The following is a 20,453-nucleotide window of genomic DNA, read 5'->3' as shown; positions in this document are numbered from 1 at the left end:
CCGGAAAGGCCATCGTAGGGGGCACTGGCTGTGTGGCCAAAGGCACTTTGCAGGGTAGAAGCCCCTCCAGCGGTGCCAGGCGGGGCAGAGGCGGGGAGGCATGACGCCGCCAGGCGGACGCAGTGTTTCAGGCTATGGCATCTGTGCCGCCTGAGCTCCTGGAGGTTTTCACCTCAGGGGAAACGCAGCTCCCTTCTCTCGGGAGTGGGAGTCCAAGCGCAGGCCGTGGTGACCGTGGCCAGCCTGTGAGATTTGAGCAGGACTCCCTTCCTTCCTGTCACCTGTGCCCAGTGCCCGGTGGAGGAGGTTTGGTCTCTGTTTCTTATGCCTCCCAAGCTTCCTATGTCCTTGGCTAGAAACATTTCAAGTTCAAGGTCAGTGGCTCTCAGCCCCTCCCCGCTGCCAGCCCGGGGACTTGGTACACAAGGGCCCTGGGCACTGTGGCTGCTGCCAGCTGCAGAACATTTGGTCCCCAGTGAAAACATTTCATTTTCCCAACTTCCCCACGTCCTGCTCCGTGGATATTTTTGCTGAATAGGTTGGAGCCCTCCCCTCCCCACGGTTCCCGTGGCTCCGGCCTGTGTGTCCGCAGAGTTGGCTGGTCCCCCAGGGCCTGCACTGCTGCGGTGGACAAACATGGGACTGTGAAGCAGGCTCTGAGGGTGCCCCTCAGGGTGAGATGGCTGGGCTGACGCTTAAAGAAGCCCAACGACAGGCTTTTCATCTGCCCACTCACCTCTCGCTTCTTGCCAACTCCAGTCAGCCCAGATCTCCGAAATAGGAGCAGAGCCATCTCCTCTTCTCTGCCAGAGCCGGGCCACAGCCCTGGCCTGCCAGCATGCAGGAACAGGGGTGGGAGGGTGGGGAGGGCCGCAGGACTGGAGCTCTCTGAGGGGAAGCTTGAGCAGACAAGAGTGAGTTCAGCTGCGGCAGGGAGGCAAAGCCAGGCACCTAGAAGAGGGAGGTCAAACCCCCAGGGGCTCATGTGCCTCTGCTGTCCCTCCTTTGGCAAAACACCCCTCATCTGGGCATTTCACAAGGCAGGATGTCACAATGGGCTCTGACAGCAGAAGCGACGCATTGGGCTGGGCTTTTCATTTTTATTTAGTTTTGGTTTCTTTGCAGTGCTGGAATTGAACTCAGGGCTTCGCATACTTTACCACTTAAGCCACTCCCCCAGCCCTTTTATTTTTATTTTGTTTTGTTGTTGTTGTTTGTCAGTGGTAGGGCCTGAACTCTGGGTTCAGGCACTGTCCCTGAACTTTTTTGCTCAAGGCTAGTGCTCTACCACTTGAGCCACAGTGCCACTTCAGGTTTTCTGGTGGTTCACTGAAGATAAGAATCCCACAGCCTTTCCTGCTGAGGCTGGCTTTGAACCACCATGATCCTCAGATCTCAGTGTCCTGCATAGCTAGGATGACAGGCATGAGCCACTGGTGCTTGGCTGTTATGGTTTATTTAAAACACTTATTGTAGAGGTGATATACAGGTAATGAGTACATTTCTTTTTCGGACAATGTCATCCCTTAACTTGCTCTCTCACAGTTTTTCCATCCCTTCCCCACCCACAAGCTGTATAATTCATTTTTAACATAGTATCTAGTGAGTGCCACTGCTGCATTTGTTCACCCTCTGTTCTCCATTCCTGTGCCCCCACCATCCCAAAGACAGATAAATGAACAAACAAGACAAAATGAAAAGAATACAAAACAACCAAAGGGAAAAAAACCTCTTGTTTCCACTTCCTGGAGTTCATTTCAATAACTACTATTTTATATGATCAAGGTGCACATAGGCATTGTGTCCTCAAGGCCACTGGTCCTAAGCCAGGCTGCCTGGCCCAGCTTGAGCCTTGAGCAGCCACCAAATGAGATGCCTGTATCTGCACAGCAGGGGCTGCTCACCCCTCAGCTCCCCACTTAGCTGGGATTACAGCTATGTGCAACAATGCCCAGTCTGCATTTTTTCTTTTAGTTTTTTGGGGTTTGTTTTTGCCAGTCCTGGGCTTGAACTCAAGGCCTGAGCACTGTCCCTGGCTTCTTTTTGCTCAAGGCTAGCACTCTGCCACTTGAGCCACAGTGTCACTTCTGGCTTTTTGTTTATGTGATCCTGAGGAATCAAACCCGGGGCTTCATGTATATGAGACGAGCACTTTACCACTAGGCCATATTCCCAGCCCTTCTTTTAGTTTTTTAACTGTTATTATAAAGGTAATATACAGAGAGGTTACATTTACTTAGATCAGATAATGAGTACATGTCTTTTGGGACAATGCCCAGTTGGCTTTTAATAGGCATGGACTTGAACTAATGACTGGCCATCCCTCAAGGATGGTGGTTAGATCAGGGCAGCAGGCACCAAGCCCCAGGTACAAGGCCAACTTGCTCTCAGGCATGGCTGAGTGTGGTGTCTTTGCAGCCGCCCCGGGACGAGAGCCTGAACGGCCTTCTGCAAGGGTACAGGATCTACTACCGGGAGCTGGAGGCCGAGGCAGCCGCAGGCCCGGAGGCCAAGACCCTCAAGAGCCCCTCGGCCCTGCGAGCGGAGCTCACAGGTGAGCACCTCTCCCTCCTGCAGCAGGCAGCATAGGGCACACATCCATCTGTCCCACGTGGGGCATGGTGGGCCTGCTGTGGAGGCGCCATGGGGAGAGACGGGGAGCACACAGAGTTGGTGTGTCTGAGCACTGAGGGAAGAGCAGGTGGGTGGTCACCAGGGCCATACTGCTGCAGAAGTGAGAATGGCCTGGGGCCTACAGCAGACACCCGTGAAGCCCACAGCAGACTCCCCGAGCTGATCTGCGCCAGGCCTGTAACCAGCTGCTGCCTAGGCAGCTTCGGGAGCAACAGGTAGACCTTCTCCTCCCAATCCCTCCCCTCTAGAAGGAGCCAGAGACAGCTGATGGTTCATGCCTGCTACTCAGGAGCCTGAGATCTGTGGATCAAGGTTCAAAGCCAGCCTGGGCAGAAAAGCCCATGAGACTCTTTATCTCCCAACAACTTAGGGAAAAAACTGAAGTAGGGCTGTAGCTCAAGTGGTAGAGACCAGTCTGGAGTGAAACATCTAAGAAATAGCAGCCAGGCCCCTGAGTTCAAGCCCTGGCACAGAAACAAAGAAATGAAAGAAGAAAAGGAGGGAGGGAGGGAAGGAAGGAAAGAGGGAAGGAAAAAGGAAGGAGTGGGAAAGGGAAGGAGGAAGAAAGGAAAGGAAGAGAAAGAGAAGAGGATCACTCAGCAGCCACCACCCCTAGTGGGTCCTTTGCTCAAGAGCAGGCAGCCTCTCCCTGGGCACTGAAGCCAAGTCAGAGCACCCAAAATAAGAGGAGCTCACAATAGGCAGACCTGGAAACTGGGTCCCAGGTGTTGTAGGTGGTTTGCTCCTCCCCTCTGCCAGGAGCACCCGGGAGAAACCTCATCCCCACCCTCCCCAGTGCTACCTGGCAGCTGGGCCCACGACAGACCTTACCTAGATTCTGTCTCATCACACGTCAGTCACCCCCGCCCATCTGGGCTTGCTGTTCTAGAAAGAAGTGCCTGTTCCCCGGGAGCCCATGTGGAGGGTTGTGGGCACCCCTGTGATGACGGTGGCCCAGAAGGGCTGTGTGGGGGCCCAAGTGGCCCCCAAGTGAGGTCGTACCCCCTTCCTCTCTGTCGTGCCTCACTTGCTGTAACTGTTTTTCCCCGCTTGCTAACCGCCTTTCTGTTTTGCTTACCCTAACAGCCCAGAGCAGCTTCAAGACCGTGAACAGCAGCTCCACATTAACCACGTATGAATTAACACGTAAGTGCACACGCCTTCCGCAGGCCCTGCATCTGCGGGAGGCCTCCACACCCCGTGGAGGCTCTGCCCGCCAATCAGCCTCCCAGTGGACCAAGAGAAACCAGCCTGGATTAATGGCTGCATTTCAGGAGTTCCCTCCCGAAAATGCTGCTTTTCCCGATGCCAAAGCCTTCTGGGGCAGGAAAGGAAACTTCTAGAAGTGGGGATCTGGAGGAGTTTATGCTACTGGCATCTGGTCTCCCAGCCTGGGTCTCCCTTCCACCCCTCTTTTCTTTTTTCTTTCGTGTGTGTGTGTGTGTGCGCGCACGTGCGCGCCAGTATAGAGACCTTGTACTCTCATCTTTTTGTTCATGCCTGGCATTCCACCACTTGAGCCACATCTTTAGCCCAGCATTTTGCTGATTCATTGGAGATGGAGTCTCACAGACTTTTCTGCCTGGGCTACCTTCAAACCTCAATCCTCCAAGTGTGTAGCTGGGATTACAGGTGTGAGCCATTGGTACCCAGCCTTTTATTATTACTGATTGTGGTAAAATAGACATATTATACAATATACCATCTCAACCATTTTTCCTTCCTTTTTTTTTTAGAAGACCTTTTCTTTTTCTTTTTTGGCCAGTCCTGGGGCTTGGGACTCAGGGCCTGAGCACTGTCCCTGGCTTCTTTTTTTTTGCTCAAGGCTAGCACTCTGCCACTTGAGCCACAGCGCCACTTCTGGCCATTTTCTGTATATGTGGTGCATGGGGAATCGAACCCAGGGCTTCATGTATACGAGGCAAGTACTCTTGCCACTAGGCCATATCCCCAGCCCATCTCAACCATTTTTAAGATGCTGCTTCTCTCACCACCACCCCACTCCAGAACTGTTCTATCCTTGTAAATAGAAGCACTCCCCATTAAACAGACTCCCCACTAATGTGGACTCCCCCCTTCCCAGCCCCTGGCTCCTGCCATTTTGTTTTCTGTCTTTATGATCCCACCATCTCTAAGGGCCTCACATTAATGAACACATTGTGTGTTCTCTTGTGACTGGCTGTGTCACTGAACACAACAGGTGTCAAAGCGTGCGTCTTTAGGGCTGAGTAGTACTCCCTTAGGCCTGGTGCTTCCTTTAAAGCAGAACAGTACTCCAGTTCTTTATCCAGTTCTTCTCCCTTGACCTTGGTCAAATCATGTAGCTTTTCTTTGGTTTCTGGCCAGGGAAGGGTATCATGATGCAAATGCAGGGCTGTTAGGGATCCCGCCCTGTGGCTTGTCTTGATGCAGGCATAGAAAGCGGGTATGGGGCAGGGGTGAAGCCCTGCCCAGACCCCTCCACATGTACCCTCTTTTTAAGGGCTGATCACCATCACATCATCCCACCCATCCCCTCCCACCCTGTGAGCCATGAGCCCAGCCACCAGACGATGGCCCGAGCCCACCAGAGGGGCACTACCTCTGTGCGCCATGCTGCTTCCTGGCACATGGCTTTCCTGGTCCCTTGCCGCCCCATCTCCTTGTGCCCCTCAGCACCCGCACGCACACGTGCACTGAGTGCCTGCCGGGCCGGGGAGGAGTGTGCAGAGTTAGGCCAGGTTCCCCAGCCAGATGTTATCGGCATCCCCCGGTGGCGACCAGCAAGCCGGGCGTGTGGGGGTTCCGGAAGCCACTTCCTGTGGCGCGCTCAGGAAGCAGGGCTGCTCCCGCATGAGGATTCATGGCAGAGCATGCTTCTTGGAGGCACAGAGAGAGACACCAGACGAAGGCCTCGTGGAGTCTGAGTTCACCCGATGGCAGTGTTCAGCCATGCACGAGGCCCTTGGCAGACCCACAGAGCAGGACTGCCCACAGGCAATCTTTCTAGAATATCTTAGTATAAAGGCCAGGCACTGCCACTGCGTTCCCTTGGTGTACAGAGCCTACACTGGGTTCCCCTGGGTGGAGAGGGTCCATCACAAAGGGAGGGCCTTTCCTTTGCCCTTGTCTGTTTCAGGTTTGGGGTTGTTAGTGTCACAGTCTTCCTCTGTCTCTTGGGCCTGTTGTGGTTGTGGTCTGACCTAACTCTGTCTCCCTGGCAGAAGGCCACCTGGTGCTGGCAGTGGGCGGGTCTACTCCCTTGATTGACAGCAGGAGGTGGCTGGTTCCCAGGACAGGGCACACTCTTCCCCTGCCTCCGGGACATCCCAGTGACTTCTTCTGAGGATGGACGATAGTCCCGTGGCGTGCTGACCCCGCTCCTTTGGCCTTGTAGATCTGAAGAAGTACCGCCGCTATGAAGTGATCATGACCGCCTACAATATCATCGGCGAGAGCCCGGCCAGCGCGCCTGTGGAAGTGTTTGTCGGTGAAGCCGGTGAGTCCCCAGCACCCCCCTGCAGACCCCACCGCAGCCCGGGCAGGCCCCAGGCGTGGGAACGGCCCAGAGCTCTGTGGCCAGCCCCTCGTGTGACCAGCATGTCCACCCTCCCTGGCCCGACGGAGGCTGTGGGTGGTGGCCATGTCCCGTCCCTGTCCCCATACCCGTCCCTGTCCCCATCTGGGGCTGAGGGGAACGGGTGCGTCTGCCTACCTTTGTGTTCCATGGGTTTGCCCAGTCCTGAGCGGCACTGCACTAGAGGAACTCAGCCCTGCAGGAGTGGTGGCACTCGCTCGGCTGAGAACGGTATATGGAGGGGCAGATACTGGTACCTGAATCCCCTGGGCCTCACGTCCTGCCTGCAGACAGAGGCTCCAAACCCTCTACTGAAAACCAGTGCCCTGGGATGGGGCCCATATTGGGCCTTCCAGCTGTGCTGAGAGGGCATGGAATCACAGCTGGGCCTGGTGTACACACCACACCTGTAATTCAGCATCTCGCTAACCAGTGCAGTGAAGAAAGAGACCTGACTGTGCTTTATGTCAGCTTGTGAATCTGAATGTTGGCTCTGCCTTCACAGGCTGTGTGACCCTAAACAAGTCACTCAACCACTCTGAACTCCATCCTTGACATGTTGTGCTATAGTAGGGAGGTCTGTGAGCTGGTGCTCTCACTCCAACTATGCCGATGACTCATCTGTCCTGCCTACAAGATAAGTTTCAAGAAGGCACCTGGGCCAAGCCTGGTTCCATCCATGTTTGGACTCAGCTAGAGATGGTCAGATGCGTAGAGTTGTGATCTCTGGGTCTCCTCTGCCCCAAAGTAAAATGGTGTGGCCAGGTACCATTGGCTTACACCCGTAACCCAAGCTATTCAAGAGGCTAAAATCTGAGGATCTCAGTTCAAAGCCAGCCTGGGCAGGAAAGTCCGTGAGACTCTTATCTCCAGTGAGCCACCAAAAAAGCCAGAAGTGGCACTGTGACTCAAATGGTAGAGAGGTGGCCCTGAATGAAAAAGCTCAGAGACAGTACTAGGCTCTGAGTTCAAGCCCCAGGACCAACACACACACACACATACACACACACACACACACACACACACACACACACACAAATGTGCATAGCATCCAGGAGAAAGGTGTGTTAATGTAGGAGTTGGTTGCCGTGACCGATTTCTAAGCACAGGCATCACGAATCAATGTCAGTAGCGCACAGGTCAGGAGTAGCTGGGCAGGAGGCAGAAACCCCATCCCAGCCTGGAGAACCACACCAGCCATGTGGTAGCTCCTTGCCCTGGGTGATTTCCCACGAACGCTTACTCCAGGCTGTGTAGGGGAGAGGAGGCTGGCTCTGCGTTGGCTCTGCCCTTGTCTTGGAGATAATGTCATAAGGACTGGCTGAAAGAGAGGATGAGAGGCTGGGGTGGGGCTGGACCTGGTGTTTTATGATGACTCCATCCCAGGAGAACAGTTCAGATCTCACAGAACTACCAGTCCCATCCCAGGACACGGCCTCTGGGACTCTCCATTAAGGGCACCACTTAAAAGTCCACCCCTGGGCTGGGGATATGGCCTAGTGGCAAGAGAGCTTGCCTCGTATACATGAGGCCCTGGGTTCGATTCCCCAGCACCACATATACAGAAAACGGCCAGAAGTGGCACTGTGGCTCAAGTGGCAGAGTGCTAGCCTTGAGCAAAAGGAAGCCAGGGACAGTGCTCAGGCCCTGAGTCCAAGGCCCAGGACTGGCCAAAAAAAAAAAGTCCACCCCTGTCACATCACACACTGGGGACCAATGCATGAGCCTTGGGGGCGGGGGAGGGAGAAACACACTTAAACAGTATCTAAACCACTGTATTCCTGTAACACAAAAGTTGAACAGCCTGGACAGAGCTTCAGGTATGGCTGCATCCAACACCCTAACAAGCTGCCTCTTGGCTCCACTTTCCTCTCAGTAGAGGCTTTTTGTTGTTGATATTGCTGTTCAAGATAGGGCCTCAAGCTCTGTATCTGATGCTTTGACTCACTGGTTGGCATTCTACCACCTGAGCCATACCTCCAATCCCTCAGTAAAGGCTCTTATTCAGTATCCTGTAGCCCCCGGCAGTGGAGCGCATCCTTTCTCCTGCACTGTCTGCTGTGGTTGTCTCCAGCTAGCCTTTCCCAGCATGACCATCTGCAGGCCAGTTGCTATGGCAAATGGGCTGAGGTTCCCAAAGCCAGGGATGATGTCATCTCTCCCTGGACCAATGGCAAAGCAAGAAGCAAAGCAAGGAAAGGGCTTATTGGCTGCCACTGTGTTGTCACTGTATCTGCTGCTGTATTTGGTGGGAAAGCCCCAAGTTGGATAACACTGGAAAAGATGGTAGTTTCTCATTGGATGAATGTAAGTTTTGCTTTAAAAAAAAAGCGGGGGGGAGTGGCTGGGAATATGGCCTAGTAGTAGAGTGCTTGCCTCGTATACACGAAGCCCTGGGTTTGATTCCTCAGCACCACATATATAGAAAAAGCCAGAAGTGATGCTGTGGCTCAAGTGGCACAGAGTGCTAGTCTTGAGCAAAAAGAAGCCAGGGACAGTGCTCAGGCCCTGAATTCAAGCCCAAGGACTGAAAAAAAAAAAAACCCACAGGAATCTGTACAGGAGTAGTCCAAGTTGCTTTTTTTTTTACCTTATATTTTCATTACTTTCAAGTAGTTGCACAAAGGAGTTACCACTCCACAAGTCAGTTTGTAAGTATAATGCACCCTGACCAATGGCAACCTGTTTACCACCCATGTTGCCTTTTGTCCCTGTTTGCAAGGCCCCGCCCAGTCCAGGTAGCCCCCTGGCTGCACCAGTGTGGCTCATTGTCTCCATATTGAGGAGGCAGAGACAGGAGGATCGAGAATTAGGGCTACCCCATGAGATGCTGGGTCAAAAATCTTTAATCCAGCTGTGCCTTACTTTGGCACCTTAGTATAAAGTGGGCTTCTCAATCAGTTGTGTTTTTTTCCAGAGACTTTTCTTCCTGTATCATCTATTGCTGGATTGTTTCCTTGTGATGTCTCAGGTGTGGCGGGGGGGGGGGGGGCGCTGGTGTTCAGGACCTTGATCATTCTCCCTCATCCCTCCCAGTGACACATGGTGCAGTCTGCTCTCGGTTCCACGACGGCATCCCAGGTGCCCTGGTCACATCACACGTTGCATTTCTATCGCATCCTCGCCCGTGGCTCACCTTCAGTACAGCTTGTCTTACCTTCTTTCATTTTCCTAAATCTTCCCGCCATCCTACAAGGTCTGCAATCACTTTGGCAAGCGCTCAGAACAGCAATTCTTCTGGGATTTGGATGGAAAGTGAGCTCAATTGTGAACTGATTTAGAAATCCTGACACCTCCATTCCGTTCCTATTTCCTCCCCAGGAATTGGCCCGAGTCTGCTTTTGCATCTCATGGTGGGCTTGGCAGTGTTCTTGGTACGGTCTGCCCCGTGCTCATTGAGCCTGTTGCTGTCAGTTTTCTCCCAGTGGTGGCCGTGAACCTAGAGCCTGTACCATGCTGACTTGCCCCTCTCTGCCCTGCCACCAGCTGCTCGCAGCCTGAGGCAAAGGCACGCCTGCTTGCCAAGTTCTACGACACAGGAAATATTAGTCCAGCAAAAGGAGCATCCTGGGGTGTCGCTGAGTGACTCAGTGTGTTCCTGGCATGCGTGAGGCCCTGGGTTCCAACCCCAACACCCGGAGAGAAAGAGACAGAGAGACAGATGTGTGTGTGTGTGTGTGTGCGCGCGCGCGCGCGTGCGTGCACGCACACCCTTATTAGTTCTCTGAAAAGGGAGCCAGGACTGTCTTGTTCCCACATCTAACAGATCTGGCTTCCAGTTACCAATCAGCAGTATCAGCATCCGGGACTTTGATGTTTGACTATCTTTTCCCAGAAGAAGAGACAGACATGCAGTAAACCCTGATGCTTTCGCTGTACATATTGCGTTGGGAGATAGCAAAGTATCTTGAGCCCTGCGCCAGTGGCTCAAACCTGTATCACCAGCTACTCAGAGAAGCTGAGACCTGGCAGATCAAAGTTCAAAGCCAGACTGGGAAGAAAAGTCTACAAGACTCCCATCTCCCCTTAACTAGCAAAATGCTGGACTGAAGGAGTGACTCAAATGGTAGAGAACCAGGAACAAGCTAGCCAAGTGAACCCAAGCCCTGAATTCAAGTCCCAGTACTGTCCCCCCTCCCAAAACAAAAGTCTCTTGAAACTTTTTGTTCTTTGCTCTTTTTTAAAATTCTGTTTGTGGCCCAGGGGGTTGAATTGGAGACCTTGTACAGCGAGGCAAGTGCTGCTTCACCTGAGCCACACCCCTTGTCCTTATTTGTTATTTCTAAAGAAGGAAAAGCTCACTACAGAATGTAGGCTTTTACCTTTCTTGTAAATCTACCAGTTTTAATCACTGTTGATTGGTAAGAGAGAAGATTAGGAAGCCGCTAGCTGTTTTAGCCCCCCCTAGTGACAAATAAAGCAGGTCCTAGAGCCCATTAAGGGAAATTAAAAGGATTCAGAGCTGTGTTCATTCGAAAATGTGTTTATAATGAAGAGAGAATGGCAGTTGCTTGCAGGGTGACAAATGTGGGTGATCCCTACTTCCCAGGACCACGTTCAGTGGGTGCCTGGGAGGCCATTAGCCAAGCACCTCACAGTGACATCCTAGGGCCCCAGGAAACTTCTGCTGCCTTTGTGGCCCTCCATCCTGAGTGGGGGGGGGGGGGGGTCGCGGGCAGCTTGGCCTTGGCGGCAGCTCATGAAACCCCTGCCCCAGTCCAGCCCCAGGCCGCGCCCTCACCATACTGGGAAGGCGTCCAGATGTCCTGGGCCCTTGTCTGCCTCCTCTGGTCTCTGTGTGTAGCCCTGACACCCCCTCAAGATGGGAGCTCCTGGGCTGTGCCAGGGGCCAGGACTCAGACCTGGGGCAAAATAGTCAGCGTGAGCTTGGGAGGGGCGAGGAGCGACCTCAGGCACCATGCTGAGTTAGTGGGGGGGGGGCGTAAAATCGGGCCCTCTTCTCGTGGTTTGGCCACTGTGGCGGCTGCCCAGGTGTGGGAAGAGGCACTCCTGTGTTTGATGCCCTTCCTCGCATATTCTTTCTGTGGAGCGTGGGCTCTATCCTCAGGACCAGGGTGAGGCCCTCTGGGGGTGTGCAGTGATGTCATTCTGGTGGGGTCTCCCTAACGCCAGATATCACAGAGCCCTCCCGGTCACCACCCATCCCATGCAGGATGGACCTTTGTACTTCTGTTTCTGCCCCTCCCCCAGGGCTGGCTGCTCGCTGTCCTGACAGAGACAGTGCCCAGAAAACAGGGGTGGCAAAAACCTTATCATCAATCATCATCAATAAAGGAAGGAAGGGCATGGAGAACATCCTAGTGCCTAGTGCTCTGTCTGGAAAAGTACCTAACGGTTGCAGCACCTGGAGTCAAAGCCCCTGGTGAGATTCTCCATTAGCCCCGTGCTTTGTCCTGTTGCTGGTCACAGAGCCATCTCTGCTGGGTGTGCCTTGCTCGGGAACTCAAGAATCCACTCTGAGGCCATGGGTAAAGAGGGAGGTTCAGGCCAGCGGCCTTTGTGGGGTACAGGGAAACCCCACGCAGCCCCGGCAGCAGCGGTGCATGTGGTAGGTGTGATGGCCCCGTGGCCCAGGCTCACACCCCGACAGGCCTCTCCCCAAACATGCCCCCTGCCCCTCTTCCTTCATCCCTACACAGGGCCTCTTTGGCTCTTTCTGCTTTTGTTGAACTTTAACTTAGGGAGACCACAGCAGGCAGGACATAGCAGACGTGGCCAGGACGGGCCCTACATCCCCACACCCAGCACCCAGGCCACCGCCGCCACCCCTCCACCTGACGCCTCTCTTCCAAGCATCATATTTTACTCAGAAATTCTCTTAGCATGTATTCCTACGAATCTTGAATCTATAATATGCAACAGCGTGATCATCATACCTCGGGAAAGCAGTAATCACTCCTTAATGTTGTCCCATATTGGTTGGCACCCCTAGTCCTCGTCTTCGCTCTCTTCTCCACCCCTGGACTCCTTAAGGCCACCCCCCCCCCCAGCACAGAGTGACACCCCTCCCCATCCCAGCCACCCCCTACCTTCCCTGTTGCTTTCAAGCAGATCTCAACACTGGGCCCAGGGACCAAAGGCTTGGTAAATCAAATTTGACTGGAACCCAGCCATGGCTTTCTATGTCAAGGCCTAAGCAGGGAGTATCTGAGCCCTGTTCGCTCCATAGGGGCAGGCTTGTGGAGAGTAGGTACGGCAGGGGCCTTGCACCTTCCAGCGCCTTGCAGGAAGACATTCCCTGGAGAAGCAGCCTGCACCTTCCAATCAGAGAGATCCAAGTTCAAATCCAGCCCCTGCTAGAGCAAGTGACTTCACCCAGTTAAGTCCCAGTTTTCCAAGTTGTAAAATGAGAAGGAAATATTTCTGCAGCTGCTCAGAGTTGTGTGAGCCCAGCTGCCGCGGGTTCCGCAGGGCAATGAGGGGTGGTGGCTTGCAGGCCCAGCTCCCTGGGTTACAACGCAGTGTCTGACTGTCAGGGCCCTGGGTCTGGCTGTGATAGGAAATTCGCTCTCTAGGCAAGGAAAAACAAACAAAAAACACCATTACAAGCAGCACAGCCTGTTTGAGTGGCTTTTAACTTGGCTAATCTAGCAGCGGGTGATAAAGGTGAGAGCCCAGCTAAGCACACTGCCTGTGCATTGTGTGCTGATAGAGAAAAACAAAGGTCATTACCGGAAGAAATCTTCAGGCTGGACTTGCGCTGGACCGCAGAGGGCACCACGCAGAGCTGTGAGGTTGAAAAGTCCTATAGGAAAAAAATGTATTTGTGTGTTATTTTGAGTCTGAAATCCTACGGCCTCCACCTTCTCCAGTTATTGAAACAACTGATTTTTTTAAAAAACACCATTTTCAACCCATTCTTGTTTTCAAGGCTGGGGTGGGAGGTCACGCAGTGCAAGGGGGCGGGGGGGGGGGAGTGGGCGTGGGCCTCGGTTGTATGCAGAGCCTGGAGCTTCGTTTTAGTGGATGACATGGTGGGGGGGGGTGGCACTCAGGATGTGCTTAAGTCAGGGGTGTGCTCCGGGGAAGGGAACTGCGGGACCCCATTCCCTCTGCCTCCTGCCTGCTGTGTGATCTCTTCCTCCATGCATGCTGTCACCCGTTAGCAATGCGGGGAAGGGAGAGGGAGAGGCCCTCACCACTGCCCCTGCCATGGGATTTCAGAAGGCGCAGCGTGACCTAAACGAACCTTGTTGCCTTAGAAAGTGGCACAGCCTCACGGATTTGATGGTGGCAATGCAAAAGGAAAGGACCAGCAACACACCATGCCTCTGCCGTTTCCAGATCCCTTCAGTTGGAGGATCCTGCCTCTCACACTTAGCTATCTGCTCAGCCATAGTCCAGAGCACTTAGTAGCCCTACCCAGCCAGTTCCTCAGAGTTCCTCACCGCCAGAGCCACTCATCAACCGCAGCCCGGGGCCAGCATTCTGTCACTCTCTCCAGTGGGTCTGCCACCAAAAAGGCCAGGCACCAGTTCCAGTTTCTTCTCATGTTGACTGCACCATGCCATCTATAATAGCCTTGACCCTGACAGAGGGTTAACTCTGAAACACACCACAAATCCAGCCTCTATGACACAGCCATACAAATCCCAGCCAGTCTCTGTGTACCCAGGCTGTGCTCCATTTGGGAATGTATCAGTCAGCTCTTGCCATGTAACGAGTCACCCCATGTGTATGCTGGAAATAACACATTTATTGCTTCACTGTTTGTGTAGATCAGGAATCCAGGCACACAGGAGCTGGGTCCTCTGGCAAAGGGTCAGCTAGGCCTGTGTCTTTGAAAGATCAGGGAGGGAGCCAGGTCCAAGCTCACTCATGTGGCTTCTGGTAGGACTCCATTCCTCTGGAGCTGTCTATTGACAATGTCAGTTCCTGGGGCTGCTGGCCAGAGGCCTTCCTGAATCCCTGAAAAAGTTTGCTAGTACTAGGGCCTCAGACTTGCTTGGCTGGTGCTCTACTACTTGAGTCATGCTTCTAGCCCAGCTTTTTTGCTGGTTATTTTGAAGATGGAGTCTCATGGCCCATGTTGAAAGGAGTGAGGACCTGCAGTGTTTCCAAGCTTAGGTCACAGAAGCTGGGTGTCAGAAAGTCCTTCATCTTGCTAGAGAAGGAATTTGAGGACATGCCCAGAGGAGAGGGAGGCAGGAGCAGGTTCATTACTGCAGAACAAAAGCCAAGCGGGAGCGCCCCCTTCAGGCTCAAAGGGCGGCTGTACTGGGGTCCCAAGACCTCAAGCTCTTTTTAGGGTCTGCGGACAGAGGTGTGCATCTGTGTGTGTGTGTGTGTGTGTGTGTGTGTGTGTCTGCGTCTGCGTCTGTGTGTGTGTAGTCCTAGAAAGCTAGGTTTGTGTGTCCTCTTACTCCCCGACACATCAGGTGGGGGAGTTCACAGGGGAGCATGGCCCTCCACCCGGCTCCTGGCAGGTTCCCAGGCAGGGAGGAAAGGAACCACAGGGGGCCCCTTCTTCTGGGAAGTGTGCATTAGGAACCCAAATCTGGGCCCAGGGGTCCTGGGGAGGCCTGGTTATTAGCAGGCCACTCCCTCGCCCATGGCATTTCCTTTCACTTTATCTCAAAACAAACAAGCAAAAACCTTTAAGGTTGTTGTTTTCTTCTACAAACCTTGAATGGGGCTCAGAGATGGAAGCCAGGTGTCCCGAGTGGCTCAGGTGAATGCAGCTCTGAAGGCCGGAGCCGCCATGCTTTCCGTGATCACCAGGGACAGCTGGGCGGCCCACGCCATGCTCTGTTCACATGCATGCAGAATGGCTTTGTGACTGGCTCCCTGGTTTTTCCTTGTGGGGTGTCCTGGAGCAGTTTTGGGTTCTCTGGCTTGGCAGATGGACTCATAAGTGGAAGTATGTGGGGGTTTGGAACTCAGAGGAATGGTCATGAGCAGGAGGGGGATGTGGAGCTGTGCCAGGGTCGCTGTGAGGGAGGCCTCAGGGCAGGCTGCTCACTTGACAGCAAGCTCACATCTCTGGGCCTTGGTCTTTCCATCTCTGTAATGGGAACATTAAGTGTCAAGGTCAAGAGGCTTGAGAGAGGCAGGCAAAGCCCTGGGAGGGTTTCTCGGTGGCAGAAAGCCCCCACCCAGGTGCCAGCTCTCCAGGGATTTCTGTGATCCCAGCAGTGGCAAGCTAGACATCACCTCCACTGTCAGCCCTCCAAAGTCCTGGAGAGTTCCAGAAGGACCAGATCCCAGGTTGGGAGCACAGTGGCTATGTCTGTCGTCTGCATTATCAGTTTGAAAAGTTTACTGTTCTTAGAGTCGCCATTGTAAGCATTGAAATGATTGCTTTCTGCTGCCAGTGGAAGCTCTGTTTACCCCAAGGGTCCCGGAAGGAGGGTGCCAGCTGCCTGGCCCACCTGGGGCACCGAGCCTCAGGCGTCCCAGTCCAAGTGGCCTCTCCCATCGCAGCTCTGCCATCCCTATCTGCTTCTTTCCCTGCCTTCCCCCTTTTCTCTGTCTGGAGTTTTGACTTGTCCCCCACTGAGATGAAGCAAGATGTCTCGTTGGAACCTCATTGAGACCTGGAGAAAGCCCCAGAAGCCGTGTTCTTACCCAGATCCGGAGCCTGTCCCCAGACAGCCCTGCTTGGGAGAGCAGATGTGTTGGCAGAGCTCTCTAAGGAAGTAAATTAGATCAGAGCATCCTGTTTCCTGAGTATTTCAACTGGGAGCCAGACAGTATTTGACCAGGAAAGTGTTGATGTAATTAAAATGAATTGACAAATGTAGAATTTCTTTTTCAGTCATAATCACTTGTTAGCCAGGCACCAATGGCTCACATCTGTAATCCTAACTACTTAGGAGGCTGAGATCTGAGGATCCTTGTTCAAAACCAGCTAGGGCAGACAAACCTGAGAGATTCTTATCTCCAGTTAACCAGCAAAGAGCCAGAAGTGGAGGTGAGGCTCAAGTGTAAAGCACCAGCCTTGAGTAAAACAACTAAAGGAGTGCAAGAGGCACTGAGTTCAAGTCCCAGTAACACATACACACACACACACACACACACACTGACCGGCACCACACCTGTGATCTTACAGTGGCTCACACCTGTAATCTTAGCTACTCACGAGGCTGAGATTTGAGGATCATGGTTCAAAGCCAGCCCAGGCAGGAAAGTCCCTGAGACTTTATTTCCAATAAACTACCAAAAAGCCAGAAATGGGGCTGTGACTCAAGTGACAGAGTTCTAGCTTTGAGTAAAGAAGCTCGGACATATGCAGGCCCTGAGTTCAAGCCCTAGGAATGGCACAAAAAATAAATAAAAATTTTAAAAAGTAAAAGTAATTTTTAAAGAATCACTTCTTTCAGTATCATAAAACGTTAACAAGAATGCTCCACCAAATCATAAGCCAGTGCATTACAAAAATTTAAAGTAGGAAGCCAGTGTGATTTATTACAGTCTGATTACAGGCAATCATTTGTTCCCTCTTGCCCCCCACCCCAACGTGGGGCCACTGTATACCATGAAGCCTAGGGCAGCCCTAGCAACAGCAGATGCCTGGCGTGGCCTAGCAGTTGTAGACCCCACATTGTCTCCTACATCTTTGTATCTACCGACCTCTCAGACCTAGCCCCAGGACCTGGGAAACATTTAGGAAGATCCCGGCCACCTCCTCTCTCTGGTTCCGTTTCTCATCTCTTCAACACTCAGACTCAGCTCTGTGGGGAGCATCAGCCTCGGGGAACAGAGCCCGCCGGCTGGTAAATATGGGAATTCTGCTGTAGGGTGGCCACTGTCTCCACTACATGCTGGTCGAGGTGAGGTCAGACAGGTCAGCAGGGGGTGGGCCCTCCCTTGCCCTCCCCTCCTATTCCCTCCCCTCCTATTCCCTCCCTCCCTGCAGGCCAGTGAGCATTCTTAATTAGAGGATGGATGAAGGAATGAAGGAACAAACAGACATCCTCCTCACTGCAGCTGTTAATTCCCACAGCTCTGAGTTTCCCTGGTGCTCCAGCCTCCACTGCCCCACCCAGGAACCTATTCAGCTCCCCACTCCTCCTCCTCCTCCCGGCCATCCAGACCCCAGGGGAAGGAGGCTGGAACTGCCAGTAGTATCCAGCCTGCCATTAAGATGTGTTTTCCCTCAGAGGCTCTCCTGTGACAGAAGCTAACTGACAGATCAGCACAGTAAGACATCCCTGGGGATTCCAGGGAGAACACACTCACATTATGGTACTGTGTTATAATTATTTAGTCTTATTAGTACTCAGGAGGCTGAGATCTTAGAATTGTGGTTTGAAGCCAGCCCAGGCAGGAGTATCCATGAGACTAATCTTATCTCCAACTAACCACCAGAAAGCAGATGTAGAGCTGTGGCTCAAGTGGTAGAGTACTAGCTTTGAGCAAAAAAAGCTTGGGGACAGTGCCCAGGCAGGCCCTGAGTTCAAGCCCCAGTACCAGAAAGCACACACACACACACACCACAAGCTGATATCCATGTGCTCCATATACCACAAATGTTTAGATGAGAGACAATAAGGACGTAGGAGGGACCTAGCAGCTCCCAGCCACACATGCTCTGTTTGAGTGAGGGTTGCTTTGGCGACTGGGAACATCCGGGCCTTCCTGCAAGTCGGGTTCCCTGTCAGGCTGCAGCCCAGCAGCTTGCAGGAGGGGCGGTGGGGGGAGAGTCTAGGAGCTGACAAGCTTTGCTCTGTGTTTACATGTATTTGTTTCTCTCTTCTCTGTATGTGTCATCAACAGAAGCTCCTTTGTTACCTGCAGCATTCTCACAACAGGAAGCTGTGTGCTGTGGTGTAGCTGGCGGGTACAGAGCAGCTTTGCTCCCACCCAAGCCAGCACGGGGGCCCTAGTCCAGCCGGCATGCGGCCATCCAGCCAAGGCGCGCATGGGCCCTGATTGCCGGGGCTGGCCCAAGCTCCCGTGTTCCGCCAGCTCCTGCACGCTGAGTCCAGGGCTCTGACAGCCCTGGGCCTGGCTCTGTGGAAAGAAGAACCTTGGGGATGTTGGGGGAGCCCCTAACCCACTCCTGGGGTAATGGCCGCGCTCAATTCTGCCTTTCACGTTTTAATTGTACAACAGTAATTTGGCAGTAGAGTTGCCGATGGCAAACATGCAGAAGACATTAACTTTATTTATGTTTTAGATTATTAATGTGGCTGTTAAAATTCTTCCAGTTAGTTTTGATTGAATTGTTTTTTTGTGGGATTCTGTTGTTTAATGGAGCGGTAAATAAGAATTTCTGATAATGAGGCTGAGCATCTGTCACAACAACCTGGTGTGGGTTATTAACATTTCCATTAGCGGCAGGGTGGGCAGTGATAATCCAGAAAGCACACAGTTAGAACAAAATAAATAGTTGGTGTCAGGCTGAGCGGGTGTTAATTACTATTTTATTCGGGGGGGGGGGGGGGGAGGGGAGTGGGAGGGGCTCTAAGAGAAGGGATGGCTCACTGGGTCCTTCTCTGCAGAAGAGCCAGGGTGCTGGGCCATCTCCTCACCGTGTGACTTCTGTGGCCCCTGTGAATGGCCTGCAAACAGAATTGAATCAAAAGGCAGCCAAGTGCCAGTGGCTCACACCTGCTACTCAGGATGCTGAGCGATGAGGATCAAGGTTCAAAGCCAGCCCTAACAGGAAAGTCTGTGAGACTCTTTTTTTTCTTTTCTTTTCTTTTCTTTTTCTTTTTTTTTTTGGTCAGGCCCTGGAGCTTGAACTCTGGGTTGTGGTGCCAGTACGGATCTTGAGCCATAGCTCCACTGAGACTCTTATCTCCAGTTAACTACCAAAAAGCCACAAGTAGAGCTATGGCTCACTAGAGCCAAGAGCCCAAGCCTTGAACTAAAAAGCTAAGGGACAGGTACCCATGCCCTGGGCTCAAGATCCAGTACTGGCACAACAGCAATAACACCCCCCATAAAAGGTCAATCAGCAATCCTAGGCATACAGGCCAAGGCCTCTCCAGAGTTGGACCCCCAAGATAACGCCACAGCACTCACCAATCTGGCCTGCCCCCACTTGCCACCATTGGATGGAAGCAGCTCCCAGGAGACAGAGAACAGAATGTCCTGAGAAAGTGTTCATACACGGCGTGAGGCGCAGACACAGGACAGCAGTGGTCCAGCCGCTGGACCATGTGCTCTCTGCATTGCTCACAAATCCCTAAGTGCAGTGTCAGGAGACAAGGACAGCCACACGGTCTTAGTACCCCAGGAGCACCACCGATGGTGGGAGGAGAGAGGGAGGGAGGAGGGTGAACTCCGTGCTCAGATCTGACATCTGACATAGCCATGTTCTCTGACACCTGAGTCCCTGTCTGCTTGGAGGGTCATCTGTCTGCACACTTCACGATGGGTCGCCTATACTTGTCATAGCAGCACCACAGGCTCTCTTTCCTGTTTCCTCTATTTGAAGTCAGGGATGGCCCAGTCCTGGTGGCATCCCTCATCCAGGGAGCCATAGGCCTCTGCTGCCCTCTCCTGTGCCCCCATCCCTGTGGAGCCCCTGGAGCGGCCCCTTGCCACCCACTCAGGGCTGGGCACTGGGAATGTGTGCAGTGCCCCAGCCTGTCTGCTTCCTGATTCTGTGACTGCATCTCAGCAGGACCCATTCACTTCGCAGTTCTACATATTTTGGTTTGTGCATTTAAGAATGTTCTGAGAAGCGAGGCACTAGTGGCTCACACTTGTAATCCTAGCTTCTCAGGAGGCTGAGGTCTGAGGATTCTGATTCGAAGCCATCCGCCATCCCAGGCAAGAAAGCCCAGGAGACTCTTATCTCAAATAAGAGAGTGCTACAGCGAAGCTCAGGGTTAGCTCCCAGGCCCAGAGATCAAGACCTAGGACCGGGAAAAAAAAAAAAAGAAGAAGAAGAATGTTCTAGAGACTACGCAGCATTCAGAGCAGCAGGGTCAGGGTGTGGAGCTAGGGACTGCCAGGGCCGTGTCTAAAGCAAAATCCATGCTGCACACCATGGCAGTAGGACTTGTGCACACTCGTTGGGACGGGGGAGCTGCGCTGTGCTATGGGCTTCTGCAGGGGCCCCACTCACACATTGGCCTGTTCTCTCCTCAGCCCCTGCGATGGCCCCGCAGAATGTTCAGGTGACCCCGCTCTCGGCCAGCCAGCTGGAGATCACGTGGGAGCCGCCACCCCCAGAGAGCCAGAATGGGAACATCCAGGGCTACAAGGCAAGCTTACGGCTCTTCCTCCCAGCTCTCTGGGCACCACAGAAGGCCTCATGGCTCCAGGCGGGAGCCCTAGTGTGACA

General features: G+C 53.2%; 1 protein-coding gene across 4 annotated transcripts in view; it reads left to right on the top strand.

Moving 5' to 3' along the window:
- The window catches only part of Sdk1 (sidekick cell adhesion molecule 1), a 788,311-nt gene that overhangs the window by 712,893 nt on the left and 54,965 nt on the right, over positions 1-20,453 (top strand). For all 4 annotated transcript variants that reach the window (XM_048330089.1, XM_048330099.1, XM_048330108.1 and 1 more), the window contains 4 exons: positions 2,419-2,554; positions 3,721-3,780; positions 6,011-6,112; positions 20,258-20,373. In XM_048330089.1, coding sequence (XP_048186046.1) covers positions 2,419-2,554; positions 3,721-3,780; positions 6,011-6,112; positions 20,258-20,373 — 414 coding nt within the window. The remainder of the gene's footprint in view (positions 1-2,418; positions 2,555-3,720; positions 3,781-6,010; positions 6,113-20,257; positions 20,374-20,453) is intronic.

Source organism: Perognathus longimembris, chromosome 1 (assembly GCF_023159225.1).
Source record: "Perognathus longimembris pacificus isolate PPM17 chromosome 1, ASM2315922v1, whole genome shotgun sequence".
NCBI classification, from domain to species: Eukaryota; Metazoa; Chordata; class Mammalia; order Rodentia; family Heteromyidae; genus Perognathus; species Perognathus longimembris.
Note: the sequence above shows the minus strand (reverse complement) of the source record. Positions and strands in the feature narration are given on the sequence as shown.